Source organism: Dama dama, chromosome 15 (assembly GCF_033118175.1).
Source record: "Dama dama isolate Ldn47 chromosome 15, ASM3311817v1, whole genome shotgun sequence".
In the NCBI taxonomy this organism is placed as follows: Eukaryota; Metazoa; Chordata; class Mammalia; order Artiodactyla; family Cervidae; genus Dama; species Dama dama.
This window is the reverse complement of record NC_083695.1, coordinates 21,074,631-21,092,557: the sequence shown is the minus strand read 5'-3', so window position 1 is coordinate 21,092,557 and position 17,927 is coordinate 21,074,631. Positions and strand designations below refer to the sequence as shown.

General features: G+C 38.5%; 1 protein-coding gene across 5 annotated transcripts in view; it reads right to left on the bottom strand.

Moving 5' to 3' along the window:
* The window catches only part of CABCOCO1 (ciliary associated calcium binding coiled-coil 1), a 171,695-nt gene extending 154,761 nt beyond the window's left edge, over positions 1-16,934 (bottom strand). For 4 of the 5 annotated variants that reach the window (XR_009696062.1, XM_061161600.1, XM_061161601.1 and 1 more), the window contains exons 1-2: positions 16,797-16,934; positions 4,939-5,042 (exon numbers count right to left, since the gene is read on the bottom strand). Coding sequence is in view for 3 of the 5 variants with exons in the window: in XM_061161600.1 (XP_061017583.1) it covers positions 4,939-5,042; positions 16,797-16,877 (185 nt within the window). In the remaining 2 variants the exon portion in view is untranslated. The remainder of the gene's footprint in view (positions 1-4,938; positions 5,043-16,796) is intronic. The other variant, XM_061161603.1, reaches the window with a different exon arrangement.
* Between the last annotated feature and the right edge of the window lie 993 nt (positions 16,935-17,927).

Below are 17,927 nucleotides of genomic sequence, written 5' to 3'. Positions count from 1 at the left end.
GCCCGCACAGATGCAAGGCTTTTTCTGCCTGTGGCAGCTCTGTCCCAGTGGGAGTTGAGTGTGAAGGTAGTGCAGCTACTCGGCTTGTGGGGACCCTGGTGGCGCCAAGCGTGCAGGGATACGAACTGCTTCCGCTGGAGGAGTATGGCCCTATCAGGGTCTTTTTTCAAGGTTGTTTTTAGCTGGCGATCAGAAGGCCTCTTTGGCTAGTCTTTCTCCATAACTCCGCCCGTCAGTTTAGAGGGCTCCTTTGCCTTAGGTCCTTCTCTGTTGTTTGACGCATCAGGCACATAGAGTGGCCCCCCTAGCTGGGGTCCTACTCTGTAGACCAGCGTGTCAGGCACTTAAAGGGGCACCCTGGGTGGGGTCCTGCTCTGTAGTTCAGTGCATCAGGCATTTGATGGGCCAGTCTCTCTATTGTTCAGCTGCCGATGCTGGTGTGTGGAGAAAGAAAGGCTATGGTGATGGCTCCACCCCCTACGTGTGACTCAGCCGTATCACCTTGCTTCCATGGCTGCCTGGCCTTCTGCCACAGGCATTTCCCATCACAATCTCCTCCCTCACCTCCCCTCGATCTGTCTCTCCGCAGTCAACAGCAGCCCCTGCCCTAGGATCACTCCACATTCCCCAGCTCCCAGCCGCTGCGCCTTCCAGGGAACCCTTGCCCCTTTCCAGGTTATGTACGGCTGTGGCAAGGACTGTCTGATTCTCATTCCATTTAGGCTTCCATAGATCAGCTGTTTCTTGCTCAGCCTTAAATGTTTCTCCTCCGACTCAGACAATTGCCCCTATGTGGGGACTGGACCCTGGTGGCTCAGAGGTTAAAGCATCTGCCTGCAGTGCAGGAGACCCGGGTTTGATCCCTGAGTTGGGAAGATACCCTGGAGAAGGAAATGGCAACCCACTCCGGTATTCTTGCCTGGAGAATCCCATGGAGGGTGGAGCCTGGTAGGCTACAGTCCATGGGGTCGCAAAGAGCTGGACATGACTAAGCAACTTCACACTCCTCAGTTCCCCTACCCGCTGAGGGCAGGTCCAGTCTTACTAACACTCCTGTTTCCCCCATTAGTTCCTCCGTCCTACCGAGTTTTGTGTGGTTCTATGTATTCGTCTCCTCTGGTCAAGTACTCCTGCCTGCTCTCAGCTGGTGTTCTGCATGTACTTCTGTGTCTGAAGGTGTATTCCTGACGGATCCATGGGAGAGATGAACTCCACATCCACCTACGCCTCCACCATCTTGTTCCCCAGGATTTATTCTTTACTGTTGTTTCCTGTCTTAGTCCTAACAGCTCCTTTTTAACATATTTTATTATCTCTTTTTTTTATCTCTTGTTTTATGGAATCAATGTCCTCTTTAAACATCAGCTTTGCCTAATGATTTTTTTTGTTTGTTTCCGGAAGTTAGTTTTCCTTCCAAATGTATTCTTCATTTGCAATCTGCATGTTATTTTCTCAATTAAATATCTGACCTAAATAGCTGCATGTGTCCTTTGCTTTACACTTTTATTTTTTGAATGTTTTAACTGTATATTAATAGACAACTGCCTGAGAATATTTTGGTGAAATCTCCGTGAGGTCCCTCCACTTTTGCTCTCTTTCCCTAATGTGTCCTCCGTTGCTTTCCCTAAGTACCATTCGAATCTTAACCTTCAACTTGAGCTGCAGGCTAAATATTTAACATTTCTATTCTCTTAGTTATTTCACTCCAAAGGAAACTATGCAGGGAGATGCTGGGAACAAGATACAGCTGTGGTTTAAATGTAAAGTTTCCATGCATTTTACTGGCAAATTTGTAAGCTTTTCCTCTAGGGATAAAGGCAGAGGGGAGACGGGAGAATAGTGAGATGGCCACTGAGGTAGCACAGGAGAATGTAGCGAAAGAAAAAGATGCTTAATAGTGATTCAGGAAGTTTTGCTATAGTGATAGGTGATGTAACTACCTACTTTATCTCACCAAGAATTTCAGTAAAAATATTACATTATTCTTGCATGCTCTTGAAATTGGAATACCTTTTAATTTTTGAATATGATGACATGCAGAAATAAGCCTTAAGGCAAGAGCTGAACAGCTCATGGAAACCAGTTATAGAAAGGTCATTAAGAGATCACTCCACATTATTTCTATGTTTAAATAGTTATTTTCAATTTAGTCTCTATCTTTTTTCAAAAGGGATTTGCATGGATCTGTAAATAAAATCAGAGTTACAGGAAAACATGAATGACAGCAGTTAGGAGATGAGAAATGTACCTAGATATTTATCCTTGCTTGAAGTATATTCCAGAAATATACTTTAATGATACTTTAATGTTTCATTTGATTGGTTACTTTTATGGAGCAAAATTTTTAATGTTAAAAGGTAAGGGAATGTGCTGATATCCTATAATTTATTTAAGTAGGTTTACAGCTTTGCAGGATTTCCCTGGTGGCTCAGATGGTAAAGCATCTGCCTATAATTTGAGAGACCCAGATTCAATCCCTGGGTTGGGAGGATCTCCTGGAGAAGGAAATGGCAACCCACTCCAGTATTCTTGCCTGGAAAATCCCATGGACGGAGGAACCCAGTAGGCTACAGTCCATGGGGTCACAAAGAGTCAGACACAACTGAACAACTTCACTTCATTATAGCTTTGCAGGGGCTTCCCTAGTGGCTCTGATGGTAAAGAATCTGCCTACAATGTGGGAGACCTGGCTTGATTCCTGGGTCGGGAAGATCCCCTGGAGAAAGAAATGGCTACCCACTCCAATTCTTGCCTGGAAAATTCCATGGACAGAGGAGCCTGGTGGGCTACAGTCCATAGGGTCGCAAAGAATCAGACAGGAGTGAGTAGCTAACACTTTCATTTTCTTAGCTTCCTAGATTGTATGATTTTCGGCATACTTTTGCCAGTTGGTGACAGGATACTTCAATTATATTTCTGTCATTTTGAAAGGTATATAATCCCAACTTATAATAATGCTATTTTAAATGGAAAGTGAATGACTGATTGCAAATATTTCAGGATTACTATTAAAAAAATCATGTAAAAAAAGCTCAAGAAAATCACTCTTTTAAGAAATGGTTCCTGGCACAACACTGATGTAATTTATACAAAACTGATGTCCTATAATCTGAGATTACTTCAGGTGAATTCTATTAATCATATGGTCAATGGCATATCCTGAAAGAATGACCTTTTAGGTCAACCTGCTGTTGAACTTGAGTTGTTTCTATGTTGCTAACTTCTGTATCACTCTTTGAATCATCTACTTTCTCCTAGATCTCACCTCTTAGAGATGAAAAATATTTTTAGAAATTAGATATTTAACAAAAAAGAGACAATAATTGAAAAAAATTGTCAAAAAGATTGTTATATAAACAGTACAAATTAAGATGTGATGAGAAATATACAAGTCTAAAAAGCATTTGTTTGCAGTTTTATTCAGTATTAACTACTTTTAAATAATATATTTTATTTACTATTCAATACAGATAAATTATAAACTATAAACTATATTAAATGTGCCATTTACATCATATTACTCTATCTGCCTAGTATTGAGTATCCATCTTTTGCATTTCATGTCAGTGTATGACAAAAACCACTACAACATTGTAAAGTAATTAGCCTCCAACTAATAAAAATAAATGGAAAAAATAAATAAATAAATATCTATTTTTTGCATTTCAATGATAACATTTGGGGTTATCTAGAAGTCCAAAATAATATGGTTGACTTAAGTAATCAGTGATATTAATACATAAATGAATTTTTCTAATTAATTCTGGCACTAAAAAATAAGAATTCCCAAAGAGTATCTGTTTCCATAAAAATGGTAAAATGACCATGAAATTATTACTTGATATCTATGAAATTTTTAACTGACTCATACTTCTAAAGATGCAGATAGTAAGCTTGTATGGCCAAATCACAGATCACCAAGATTTCTAGCAGGATTTGAAGGCAGTGGAGGTGAAAAGCATCTCAGGAAAAGGCCTGTCAGTGTCATTTGCCTGCTCTTAATATGCTTTCCCTTCTCAAATTTCTCCTCCACCCAGTAAATTTGTCATATTTCCTTCTCAACCATAAATCACCTCTATTCTGTAATATTTGATATTATGATCTGCAAATGATAACCACTGACAGAGTCATTTTCTATTTGCCATTACAGTTTACAACACTCTGCTTGCATCCAGATGACTGGCCTACAGAAATCTTACCCTTACAGTCCAGAACATCATCACATCATTCCCACTCTCCATATATTACAACTAATCAAGCTTCCATTATTACAGTGAGATAATTTTTAAAATGAATGCTACTAAAAACAGTTTAGGCATTTGTGTGGTGAATATATCTGAGTATATCTAAGAGTTCTAAGAAAATGATCTACTGTAGAAATCAATGGCTTTAAAAATAAGAAGTACCTGTACTAGAACTGATGCCTATAGATTCAGTTATATTCCCATATTTAAACAAAATGTATGAGATTAGAGTACTTAGTATAGCTTCATATCCAATAAAAATCACAGGTGGATGGCTAATAATCAGGATTACCAAAATTATACATGTATTGACTATTAGTATTACAGAAAATACATCTTACTCTTGTCAGGATGAGACAGAAGACATAGAGGTTCTTATGCATACTGTCGGTTTTACAAATGAAAGAGAAAAGATGTCATATGCTAATGGTTGCTTTTAACAATAAATCCCTATTCTGTGTTAAGATAACAAGTTGGTTTGAAATCCACTTCTTCCATAAAGAAGACTGCTGAGCAGTGCAAAAAGTCAGTTTGAGAATTTTTGTGTTCCAGAGTCTGGATATATATATATCTGTGCACAATATAATAACAAATATTTTGAAAAAAGGTTTAAAATGTGTAATAACATATTATGCCATTTATAGATGCAGAACTAGAACTGTTCCATATTTGGTTGTGATATCAAAGTACTTACTGTTGAACTCCATCTACATCCTCTGCTAGTATTTCAATGATCTGGGCAACTGAAAGAAAATCTGGAGACAGAATCTTTTCATGCTCCTGGAATTCAGCATCTTTCTACAAAAAAATGTGGGATAAGTTATTTCAATCACATTTCACATATTAATCCTAATAATACCAAAATCTGTTCTTACTTTTGTCTATTGTTATCAGGAAAAAATTTTTAAGTAATGGTATCTCTTCTACAAAGCTGAGTGGTTAGTCAATCTATCTTCTGTGCATATTTAAAACTGGGTGATGGTTTTCAATTAACAAACATTTTTTAGTATCTATATATTCCTCTTTGAACCTGGGGTACAAGAGGAGGCAAAGACAACAAAGACTTGTTACCCTCAAGAAGCTCAACATCTTGTGGAAGAAACAAACCAAAGGTGACTTTAAAACAAGAAAATAAAATTATAAGTGAGCCAAACAAAGGTGTCATTCAGGACTTCCCTGATGGCATAGTGGATAGGAATCTGCCTGCCAATGTAGGGGACACAAGTTCGATTCCTGGTCCAAGATTCCATAAGCTGCAGAGCAACTAAGCCCATATGCCATGGCTGCTGAAGCCTGCACACTCTAGAGCCTGTGCTCCACAACAAGAGAAGCCACCACAATGAGAAGCCCGTGCGCCACAACTAGAAGTGGCCTGAATTTGCAACAACTAGAGAAAGCCGGTGGAAAGCAACAGAGACCCAGTGCAGTCAAAAATAAGTAAATAGGTTAAATTAAAAAAAAAATAGCTGTCATTCAGTCTAAAGGAAGGAAGGGATAAGGACAGGAACAGAACAAGGAAAGTCTAAAGAGAGGAATAGATTTTTGGAGAATGAACACGGATAGTGCCCCAGGTGAATGAATCAGCAACACCAAAGTGGTAAATGTAGGACAGTTGGGTACTAGTTCTGTGAATGTCAGTAATTCACAGTGGTGCCAAGGGTACACACAGGGTACAAGTTGAACCTAAGTGCAAGGTGGGCGTTGGGAAAATATCACAGGAGATCTCAAATAGTTTAATAAATATTTACTAAGCGATTACAAGACACAAGATATTACACAAGTCACCACACATATTTTAGACCATGGCTGTTGGAAGAATGACAGGTTGAAGAGTTTGTTCTTAATAATATAGGCAGAAATGGACTGTGAAGTTTTTGAGCAATGAAATGACAAAATAAAACTATGCTTCAATGAAGGGTAATCTGTAACAGGGTGAAGAAAAGACAGGAGCAGAGCAAGGATAAAAAGGAAGAGTTAAATGAAAAAATTATTAGAACAGTTCAGGAATGCAGCAGTGTGCATGAAAATGGATAAGGATAAATGCAACATATATATGGGGAACTAAAAAGAGGGAAGAATGAATGGAGAGTCTGAGTTTCTCAAATAGGTGACTAAAAGAAAAAGGTGATGAGACTCAGGGCCTCCAACAGCAAATATGCCCTCATGCATGAACCAGACAAAAGAATCCTCTCTGGGTAGAGGAAGTATTAAAAGATGTAAGGCTGACACAGCCCTACACCCAAGTGCACCGCTTGTGAACAGAACAGTTTCACCTTCAGCTCAATCCTCAGCTGAGTCCTTTTGTACAGAGTACAATCCATAAAAACATACATGACACTCTTATTGGGCTTCCCTGATGGCTCAGTCCATGGAGTCACAGAGAGTTGGACATGACTGAGCAACAATCTTATTACACCAACAGAAATAAGAGATTTAGAAGATGTTGCTAGTTTTAAGAAGGCAAGATGATGAGTTTGGTTTCAGTGGTTGAATTTTAGGTGGAATATGAATATCAAGAAATGTTTAGAGATTAATTAGAAATGCTAGAGTCACAAAGGTCAAGTTTACAGATGTTGGTTTAAGAGTCACTGCAAGTATGAGAAGGAATGAAACTGCCCAAAGCCAGAGCGTAAAGAGAACTGTGAATGGGGGATGGAAAAGGAGACTGAGAAAGTGGTAAGACACCAGGAGCTTCGTGAAAATCAAAAGATTATGAGATTTACACCAGTCAGGATGGCTATCATTAAATAGTCTACAAATAACAAATGTTGGAGAGGATGTGGAGAAAAGATAACTCAAACACAGTTGGTGGGAATGTAAATTGGTATAACCATTATGTAAATAGTAGGGAGGTTACTCAAAAAATTAAAAATAGAGTTGCCATGAGTGTATGCTCAGTTGTATCCAACTCCTTATAATCGCATGAACTGTAGCACACTGGGCTCCTCTGTCCATGGAATTTTTCAGGCAAGAATACTGAAGTGAGTAGCCATTCCCTTCTCTGGGGAGACTTCCTAACCAAAGGAACAAACTCGTATACTCCATTCAGTTCAGTTCAGTTGTGTCCAACTCTTTGCAACCCCATGGACTATAGCACGTCAGCCAGGCTTCCCTGTCCATCACCAACTCCTGAGGCTTGCTCAAACTCCTGTCCATTGAATCGGTGATGCCATCCAACCATCTCATCCTCTGCTGTTCCCTTCTCCTGCCCTCAATCTTTCCCAGCATCGGGGTCTTTTCCAATGAGTCAGTTCTTTGCATCAGGTAGCCAAGGTATTGGAGCTTCAGCTTTAGCATCAGTCCTTCCAATGAATATTTAGGACTGATTTCTTTGAGGATTGACTGGTTTCATCTCCTTGCAGTCCAAGGGACTCTCAAGAGTCTTCTCGAACACCACAGTTCAAAAGCATCCATTCTTCAGCACTCAGCTTTCTTTATGGTCCATCTCACATCCATACACAACTACTGGAAAAACCATAGCTTTGACTAAACGGACCTTTGTTGGCAAAGTCAAGTCTCTGCTTTTTAATATGTTGTCTAGGTTGGTCATAGCTTTTCTTTCAAGGAGCAAGTGTCTTTTAATTTCATGGGTGCAGTCAACATCTGTAGTGAATTTGGAGCCCCCCAAAATAAAGTGTCTCACTGTTTCCATTGTTTACCCATCTATTTGCCAGGAAGTGATGGAACTGGATGCCATGATCTTAGTTTTTTGAATGTTGAGTTTTAAGCCAGCTTTTTCACTCTCCTCATTCACTTTCATCAAGAGGCTCTTTAGTTCTTCTCTGCTTTCTGCCATAAGGGTGGTGTCATCTGCACATTTGAGGTTATTGATATTTCTCTTGGCAATCTTGATGCCAGCTTGTGCTTCATACAGTCTGGCATTTTGCATGATGTACTCTGCATAGAAGTTAAATAAGCAGGGTGACAATATACAGCCTTGACTTACTCCTTTCCCAATCTGGAATCAGTCCATTGTTATATATTCGATTTTAACTGTTGCTTCTTAACCTGCATACAGGTTTCTCAGGAGGCATGCATGGTGGTCTGGTATTCCCATCTCTTGAAGAATTTTCCAGTTTGTCATGATCCACACAGTCAAAGACTTTGGCATTGTCAATGAAGCAGATGTTTTTCTGGAATTCTTTTGCTTTTTCTATGATCCAACGGATGTTGGCAATTTGATCTCTGGTTCCTCTGCCTTTTCTAAATCCAGCTTGTACATCTGGAAGTTCTCGATTTAGGGACTGTTGAAACCTAGCATGGAGAATTTTGAGCATTACCTTGCTAGTATGTGAGATGAATGCAACTGTGCAGTAGTTTGAACACTCTTTAGTATTGTCTTTCTTCGTGATTGGAATGAAAACTGACCTTTTCCAGTCCTGAGGCCACTGCTGAGCTTTCCAAATTTGCTGGCATATTGAGTGCAGCACTTTCACAGCATCATCTTTTAGGATTTGAAATAGCTCAACTGGAATTCCATCACCTCCACTAGCTTTGTTCGTAGTGATGCTTCCTAAGGCCCACTTGACTCTGTATTCCAGGATGTCTGTCTCTGTGTGAGCGATCACAGCATTCTGGTTGTCTGGGTCATGAAGATCTTTTTTGTATAGTTCTTCTGTGTATTCATGCCACCTCTTCTTAACATCTTCTTCTTCTGTTAGGTCCATGCTGTTTCTGCCCTTTATTGTACCCATCTTTGCATGAAATGTTCCCTTGGTATCTCTAATTTTCTTAAAGAGATCTCTAGTCTTTCCCATTCTATTGTTTTCCTCTATTTCTTTGCACTGATCACTGAGGAAGGCTTTCTTATCTCTCCTTGCTATTCTTTGGAACTCTGCATTCAGATGGATGTATCTTTTCTCCTTTGCCTTTCACTTCTCAGCTATTTGTAAGGTCTTCTCAGACAACCATTTTTCCTTTTTGCATTTCTTTTTCTTCGGGATGGTCTTATTCACAGCCTGCTGTACAATGTTATGAACCTCCATCCATAGTTCTTCAGGCACTGTCTATCAGATCTAATCCTTTGAATCTATTTGTCACTTTCAGTGTATAATCTTAAGGGAGCTGATCGAGGTCATACCTGAATGGTCTAGTGGTTTTCCCTACTTTCTTCAATTTAAGTCTGAATTTTGTAATAACGAGTTCATGATATGAGCCAGAGTCAGCTCTTGGTCTTGTGTTTGCGGACTGTATCAGAGCTTCTCCATCTTTAGCTGCAAAGATTATAGTCAATCTGATTTTGGTATTGACCCTCTGTTGATGTCCATATGTAGAATCGTCCATTACTCAGGCACAAAAAAAATGAAATTATTCCATTTGCAGCAACATGGATAGACTTAGAGATTATCATACTAAGTGAAGAAGTCAGAAAGAGAAAGACAAATATCATATGACCTCACTTACATGTGGAATCTAAAATATGACCCAATCAATATATCTATGAAACAAAATGTCTCACAGATACAGAGAACAGACTTGTGGTTACCAAACAGGAGGAGGGGTTGGGAGGGAAGGATTGGGAGTTTGGGATTAGCAGAGGCAAACTATTATATATAGAATGGATAAAAAACAAGATCCTACTGTATAGCACAGGGACTATATTCAATATCCTGTGACAAACGTTATAGAAAAGAATGTTAAAAATAATATATGTGTGTATAACGAGTCACATCTCTGTACAAAAGAAATCAACATATTGTAAACCAACTATGTGCTGTACTGTACTTAGTTGCTCAGTTGTGTCCGACTCTTTGCAACCCCATGGACTGTAGCCCGCCAGGCTTCTCTGTCCATGGGGATTCTCCAGGCAAGAATACTGGAGTGAGTTGCCATGCCCTCCTCCAGGGGATTTTCCCAACCCAGGGGTCGAACCCAGGTCTCCTGTATCGCAGGTGGGTTCTTTATCATCTGAGCCACCAGGGAAGCCCAACTAAACTTTAAAAATTTTTAAATAAATAAATAAATAAAAAGTATTGTGAGATTTGGGCAAGAGTAGGGCAAATGTTTTTAATTCAACAGTTATTTATCCATGTCAATGAACTCCAATAAATAAGCACAACAGAAACTTTTTGCTATAGTTAATAAGATTACATCCCAAATTTTCTTTATTCTTTTTCAAGAATAGAAAACTGAAAAGCTAACACTCACTGGAAATAATAATCAGTTTAATGTTTATAATTTAATATTAGATTATTATATTTTTATTTTTAAAAATCTAATTGAAAAGTAAAATATGCTGTTTTATTAACTATCTTTATTTAGTATAGAGTCAGCAAATTAACCTAAACTAGGTCATCCATTTGATTATAAATTCAAGAAGAAAAAATATTTTAGTACCTAATATAATACTTTGCACCTAGTAGGCACTCAGATGCTTGTAAACTGAATTAAATGCAAGCAGTTTTTAGACAGGATAGTATTTTAATCCATAATATATTGTATACACTTGTTTAAATATTTGTTGGTTACATGCATTTTTTATTATTAGCAGTAAATTATAATTATTACTGTACTATTAATTCCATTAGGTTGTAAATTCCTCAGGGACAATCATTCAAGTTTTTATTTCTTTTGAGAATTCTGCAGTTCCTAGTTAGGTCAACACAGGTTGTTAATCAACCTGTGTCTGAATTCATCTTCATCCTGTGGTGATATTGTTAGATGATGGAACATGATGAAAAGCCAGACATAGATTCAGAGATCTCACGATGCCTTTAATATTCATGAATTATGTGACTTAACAGCAAGGCATATGAACCTAAAATTGGATTAATGTTCAAACATCATTTTGATGTTTTAATACAAAGACAATTTTTATCATTATTAATTATAAAGATATACATGAAAGATATACAGACATTCAGATCAATTGTCTCAGATTTGAAAATTTTCTTAACAGGAGAAAACAGGTCACACAAGAACTGTAAAAAAGAGTATAATCTTAATCTTTTGTACAATAATAATTCTAGCTAAGGAGTCTAATACCAGTGCCTCGTTCTTCTACTAAAACTTGATAGATTAAGATAATCATTTTGTAGGAGGGTTTGCCTCTGGTTTTTCGTTTTCTTTTGTTTTAAATTGAATTCCTGGACCTATTTTAAATGAGAGCTTTTCTTCTGTTTGTTTATACACTGCCATGCACTAGAAAGGATATAAGGTGGTTAAATTTCTTTAATCTTTCAATACATACATTCTCATTTGTAAAAATTAAAAATACAATGGAAAATTCATGAATAGGCTAATAAAAATGTAAATATGTAATTATCACTTTCTCTGTAAAATTATATCTCTGACTAGGAAAATATGTGAGCTAAACTGCACTGTAACTCATTTTATTCCACCACCTGGTGGATTTTAGCTGTTATTCCAAAAGCATTAAAATTGTAAGCTGCTATTATTTGTCAGACAATCTTTTCTGTGAATTTTTTCTCTAATGTCACCTAAACTTTTCACATTTGAACATAATGTCTTTCTTCTGGAATTTAATCTTTTGGGGGCATCTTTGTATCCATCACTGATATGTCTTAAAAGATTTTTAAAAAATGTTCACTCAAGAAATATATAGCACAGTTCACCAAAGATGCCTAAAAGAGGTTTCATAGCCTTAGAGAACAGAGTGGTTTACCATTTCCACACTCTGAAAGGCTTTCTTCAAGATTGAAAATAAATGAACTAAGAAGCAGCTCTGTGTTGAGCCATGTTGGAGCTGAGGCAAAAAGGAAAAATCAGTAATAATGATGCTGTCTTTATTTAGAATCTAAATCCATTATGGATTTTTGCATTTATTTTAATTTTTTAAATATTGCATTAAATTTTTTCTCTTGACTACAGAATGTTTCAGCATCCCTTAAATTTTGTACCCAAGGAGGGTGCCTCACTCTCATCACTATAGTGCTGGACACCATAAAGAGCCAATTTAAGAAAAAGAAAAAAAAAAGTAGATGAAAGAAGGATAAGTAACTAGCAAGAGCTAGTTCCTTAAAATATGAACAAAACAGGCAAATTTTGGGCAAAGGTGATTAAAGAAGAAATAAATATATGCCACATTAAATGAATACATTTGAAAATTACAAGGTAATGGGTGATTTTCTAGGAATATACGTTATAAATTTGACCTAGGGTAAAGGAGAAAATGGACCTGAGAAACATGAACTAAACTGGAAGTCTACCTTTTAAAAGGTCACATGTCCAGACAGTTTTACACTTGAGGTTCTACTAAACAACCAAGAACACATAAATTCTGTTAGTCTAATGATTACAGATTGTAGATATTCATTTTTAGAAACCAGCGTTGTCTATATACAAAAACTTTAACTAGCACAGAAAGGTGCCTCAACTCAAAATCATTAATGAACTCAGAGGCAAATATTCTACTTAAAAATATCTTAGGGTCTCCCTGGTAGTCCAGTGGCTAAGAATCTGCCTGCCAATGCAGCAGAAATGGGTTTGATCACTAATGCATGCCATGCGTCACAACTTCTGAAGCTGGCAAGCCCTATAACCTGTGCTCTGCAGCAAGAAAATGCACCACAATGAGAAGCCTGTGGACAGCAACTATTACAGAAAAGTAGTCTCCACTCTCCACAACTAGAGAAAGACTGTGCACATCAATGAAGACCCAGCATAACCAAAATAAATAAATATATAAAATTTTAAAAATATTTTTAAAAAGTGACATCTTTGAATGTTGAATCCAGCATTGTACTAAAATAATAATAAGCTATCATTATGACAAGATAAGGTTAATTTCATAAATGCAAGGATAAATTATGGTTAAAACAAGTCTCATGTACTTTTTAAGTCAAATTAAAAGATAAAATTATGACTATATAAGTAAATAATAAACAGGCATTTGTAAGAATTCAGCAGCAAAACTCAGTAAAATATGAATTAAAAAATAGCTAATTTACAGTGAATGAAACTGGCATGATGGTTCACACTAGAACAAAATTAGATCCCCATTTCAAATATACATCTATCAAAAATTAATTTTAGCTGTGTTAGATACCTAACTTTAGTAAAATAAAACTTTAAATATCAGAAAAAGATTGAAGATGATTTGTGCAACCTGAAAGTGAGGACAGAGTAAGGGAGAAGCAGGAAATAGATAGGAATAAGATAGGAAATTGAAAGACTTAATAGTAAGATGAAAGACTTACTAGGAGACCAAACATCTGTGAATACCTCCACACCCATTATCAGTATTTCCAGAGGTTCCAAGTGTTTGATAATGGTACTGCGTATTCACTTCATTGGAAGGACTGATGCTGAATCTGAAACCCCAATACTTTTTGGCCACCTTATGCGAAGAACTGACTCATCTGAAAAGACCCTGATGCTGGCAAAGATTGAAGGCAGGAGGAGAAGGGGACGACAGAGGGTAAGATGGTTGGATGGCATCACTGACTCAATGGACATGAGTTTGAGTAAACTCTGGGAGTTGGCGACAAGACAGGGAGGACTGGTGTGCTGCAGTCCATGGAGTCGCAAAGAGTCAGACATGACTGAGCGACTGACTGACTGAGTACTGTTTTCTCAACAATATTTCGAGCAACTTTTTGGCATCCCGTCCATTGTCCTATACTATCTATATCATGTGGTGTGAATGGCTTCAATAAATCCCTCTTGAATGATATTCCAGTTGTAGGAACCTGATCATCTTGGTGCTCAAGTTGAGCCCCAAGTGTTTCTCTCTAACCTTCCAATGAGGGGGTGGGGCTGTTTGCAGAGCCCATGCATGTGTGCCAAGTCACTTCTGTCACGTTCGACTCTGTGAGACTCCACTGACTGTAACCTGCCAGGCTCCTCTGTCCATGGGATTTTCCACACAAGGATACTGGAGTGGGTGGCCATGTCCTCCTCAAGGAGATCTTCCTGACCCAGGGACCGAACCCATGTCTCCCACATTACAGGCAGATTCTTTACCACTGAGCCACCTGGGAAGGCTAACTGGGAAACAATCATTTACTTTTTCCTTTACATCTCTGATGTGAGTTGAAGTTTAGTCCCTTTTAATTATACTATTAATATTTAAATGATTACATGTCCCAAACAGTATTTTTGAAGATATTAAGAAAGTCAGTTTATGAACTGAATTTACACATTCACCTACGAATTAACTTATAAGCATTTATAAACTCCTTTCACTCACAGATCTTTAGGTAGCAAATATTTATTTTCAGATTGTCATCATTTCTCTGGTTTTCTGCATTTAAATGTTGGTCTCCCAAAACTTTAGCATTATGCAAGAGGCATTTATTCCCATGTTACTAAAGAAACTGTACTATTAAATGCAGAAAGTTGGCAAGAAAGTTTATGTAATGTTACATAAAAATATTTTTCTGGAACCATATCTCATGTCTGCTTGTTCAAGGTTCTTATAGAGTTCAATCTATGATAACTATTATACATTTACTGGCATACCTCAAAACCTCTATAATTCCAATTAGTTATCAAATTTTATTGAGTGCCTATTATATGATTGGGACAACTGGTTGTTTTAATTTTAGGTACTGACAAGTGGGAAACCTCAGACTATAGAAAGTGTATGCTTTATTTCCAACAAATTTGGCAAAAAAAAGAAATATTGCACTACTATTTGGCTCAGGTGACTGATGGTCCACTGGCTAAGTCAATTTGGGTACAAATTATTGAGAAATAATACTATAAGCGAATAGGTTTCCAGGGATCAACTCTGGAAAGAATCTCACCTTACAAGAACCTTTCAATACCTAACTGAAAAGAAGTAGTCTCGTGAATAGAGACACCAAGAGAGATTTTTGCTATCTTTTCCATCTAACCCCTGAAACCCACAGTGAGCACAAATGGGTGGCAGGCAGGACTTAGTCTAACGAATGGCACAACACTAAGGACCGACTGTCTTCTCCATGAACTACAGGAACTCTGGTTTTAGAATGAAGTCTCCAAGATGCAGACTGTTAATCTTAGCAAATGAACAGTTAAGTGAGAACAAATTAAAACTTTACTTTTTCAGTTTGTTACTAACTAAAAGACTAAGCATATCCCGAATTGACTGTCACGATGAATACATGCTGCTCCTCCAAGAAGTTTAACAAAAGAGCTCAATGACAGTGCTAAGATGGCAGATAATCACCTAAGGTCTGTAACTGGTTCATTAGTTTCACTTATCTTTTATAAAAAGTGATTCCCCCTCACCCTGGAACATGGTATTTTTTTTTTTTTTGCATCTTAAAAAAAAATTAAGGGGTATTTCTTTTTTTTTTTTTTTTTGAAGTGCAGGTTCATTAACTCCAAATTATCAGTTACTTATAAAGGATATTTCTATTGATACATGGATAAGTATTGGGTGTATTCTCACAAGAAAGTTTTTCTATGTATTTATATACCATGATTTAACTGTGAAATTTCCTATGCCACATTTGAAACTGTATTACTTACATTACAGATCACAAGGGAGTAACTGGCTTAGTAACCAGTTTATCACATTAAAATGTATTTTTAATGTATGCTAATTTCAAAAGGTTCATAGGAGAGTCAGCAGCTTTAGTGGTCTGCATACAGTATTGGGAAGAACCGGTTGGGAATGTCTTGCATATCTCTGGGCAAGGCACTGTACTACTGGTTCTGTGTATCCTCATTCACAAAACTGCAGCTCATACACATCTTCTGTACAAAAAATAAATAAATAAATGCTATTTAGACTAATAAGTGAGTTTAACCCAGCAATGTTAATTATAACATTATTATTCACCTCCAGAGTCTTAAAAAGCCGAAGAAAAAACTTCTTAGAATATGATTGACTCAGTATGTGAAGATTTAAACATTTCTTGGTAGTATCTGACAAATATTTTTAATTAAAATCTCAGGATACAAAGCTTCTGAGTAATCCAAGTTACTTAGAACCCATTTATTATTGAGAACTAGTGCTGGGAGGGGCCTGAGAAGATATTTTGCACAGGAAACCACTGGAGGCCTAAGAATGTTAAATACTTTTCCTAAAGACAAGGTGCTAACGAGCAACTCAGTCATAACCGGAAGGTTGATTTTCTAGGCATTCCTCCTTTGTCCCATCTCTCAACTATTTACGTATTTAGAGAAATAGTAAAATAATACGGGAAACATTGGCCTTCAAATATTTATCAATCCACTATCAATGAAGAGTAATTATTCCATGACATCTTTTGAGCAACAGAACTGTGATATCTGAAGCGAATTAGTGGTCATTTACAAAGAAGACGTGCTCATTTAAAATTTTCAAAATTCCCTTTTAAGTAGAGAATCCTGGGAAAAGCGCGTATTTGTGAGGCCTCTTGGGCAAAGAACCGACCAATGGAGGGATTTTTAGTTTACACTCGGGGGCACGGAGGGGCGTTGGTCGACAGGGCAAGGGGAGAGCGGGACGGAGGCTTGGGAATCCCCCTTCACTCCCTGAGAGCCCGCGCCGCCCGGGGGTCGCACCCACTCGGGGCCGAGCACCCAACTCGGGCATGGGGCGCCTCCGAGGGAGCAGCCTCAGCCGGCGGGAGAGGTCGGGCGCTCGGGGGTCGCGGGTACCGGGCAGAGACGGCGTACCTCCGACTCGGGTGTGGTTCCCGCCGGAGTCACTCCTGCGGGAGTCGTTCCCCCGGGTGTCGTCCCCACAAACGTCGCCATGATCCCGCCTCAGCCCTGCGGCCCCTCGTCGCCTAGGCAACCGCGGCGGGGTCGGGGGCGGGGTCGCTGGGCTGGGGAAATGAGCCCACGCCTAGCTGCTTCCGGTCCCGAGCCCCGAGCCCACCTGGGAAATGGTCAGGACCGCGCTTGTAGGAGCCGGAGAGCAGTCCCTACCGCTGCGGGGCGCTGTGCCGGGAAAGCCTACGGCAGGGCTTTGAGTAACTAAATCGAGATAGACTTTCCTTCTAGTAAGAGTGAAAAAAGGCAAAGAAAAAGAGCAGTTGAAACGAACTAGTAAACGGGGATGTGAGGCTTCCCTGGTGGCTCAGTCGGGATAGAGTCCATGGGGTCACAAGAGTCAGACACGACTTAGCGACTAAACTACTACCACCAAACGTGGGTGTGTAATACTAACACATGACAAGCCTGTCCATTTTGCCCAGGCAAGAATACTGGAGCGGGTTGCCATTCCTTTCTCCAGGGGATCCTCCTGACCCAAGGATCGAACCCACAGCTCCTGCATTGCAGACGGATTTTTATCGACTGAACCACCAGGGAAGCCCCCAGTAAGTATTAAAGTGAGGTATATTTTTGAAATTAATATTTTACATGAAAAAATTGTAATTTTAAAATATTAGGATATTATTGTTATGTTTAGAAGGAAAAACAGCCTTTATCTTTTGGAGACAACATGCTGAAAGATTTAGTGATTGTGAAGTGATAAAATGTCCACAGTTTACTCCGAAATAAGGAAGGGTAGATGGATAATGAGTGGAGGTAGAGGAATCAAGATGGGGGGGAGGGGCATGGTCATTATACTATTATTTCTACTTTATAGTTTGATTTTTTTCTATAATAAAAACGTTGAAAAACAACATTTTTAGTATTTGTATGGCTTCACTGGTAGCTCAGCTGGTAAAGAATCCACCTGCAATGCAGGAGACCCCTGTTCGCTTCCTGGGTCCGGAAGATCGCTGGAGAAGGGATAGGCTACTCACACCAGTATTCTTGGGGTTACCTGGTGGCTTAGCTGGAAAAGAATCCGCCTGC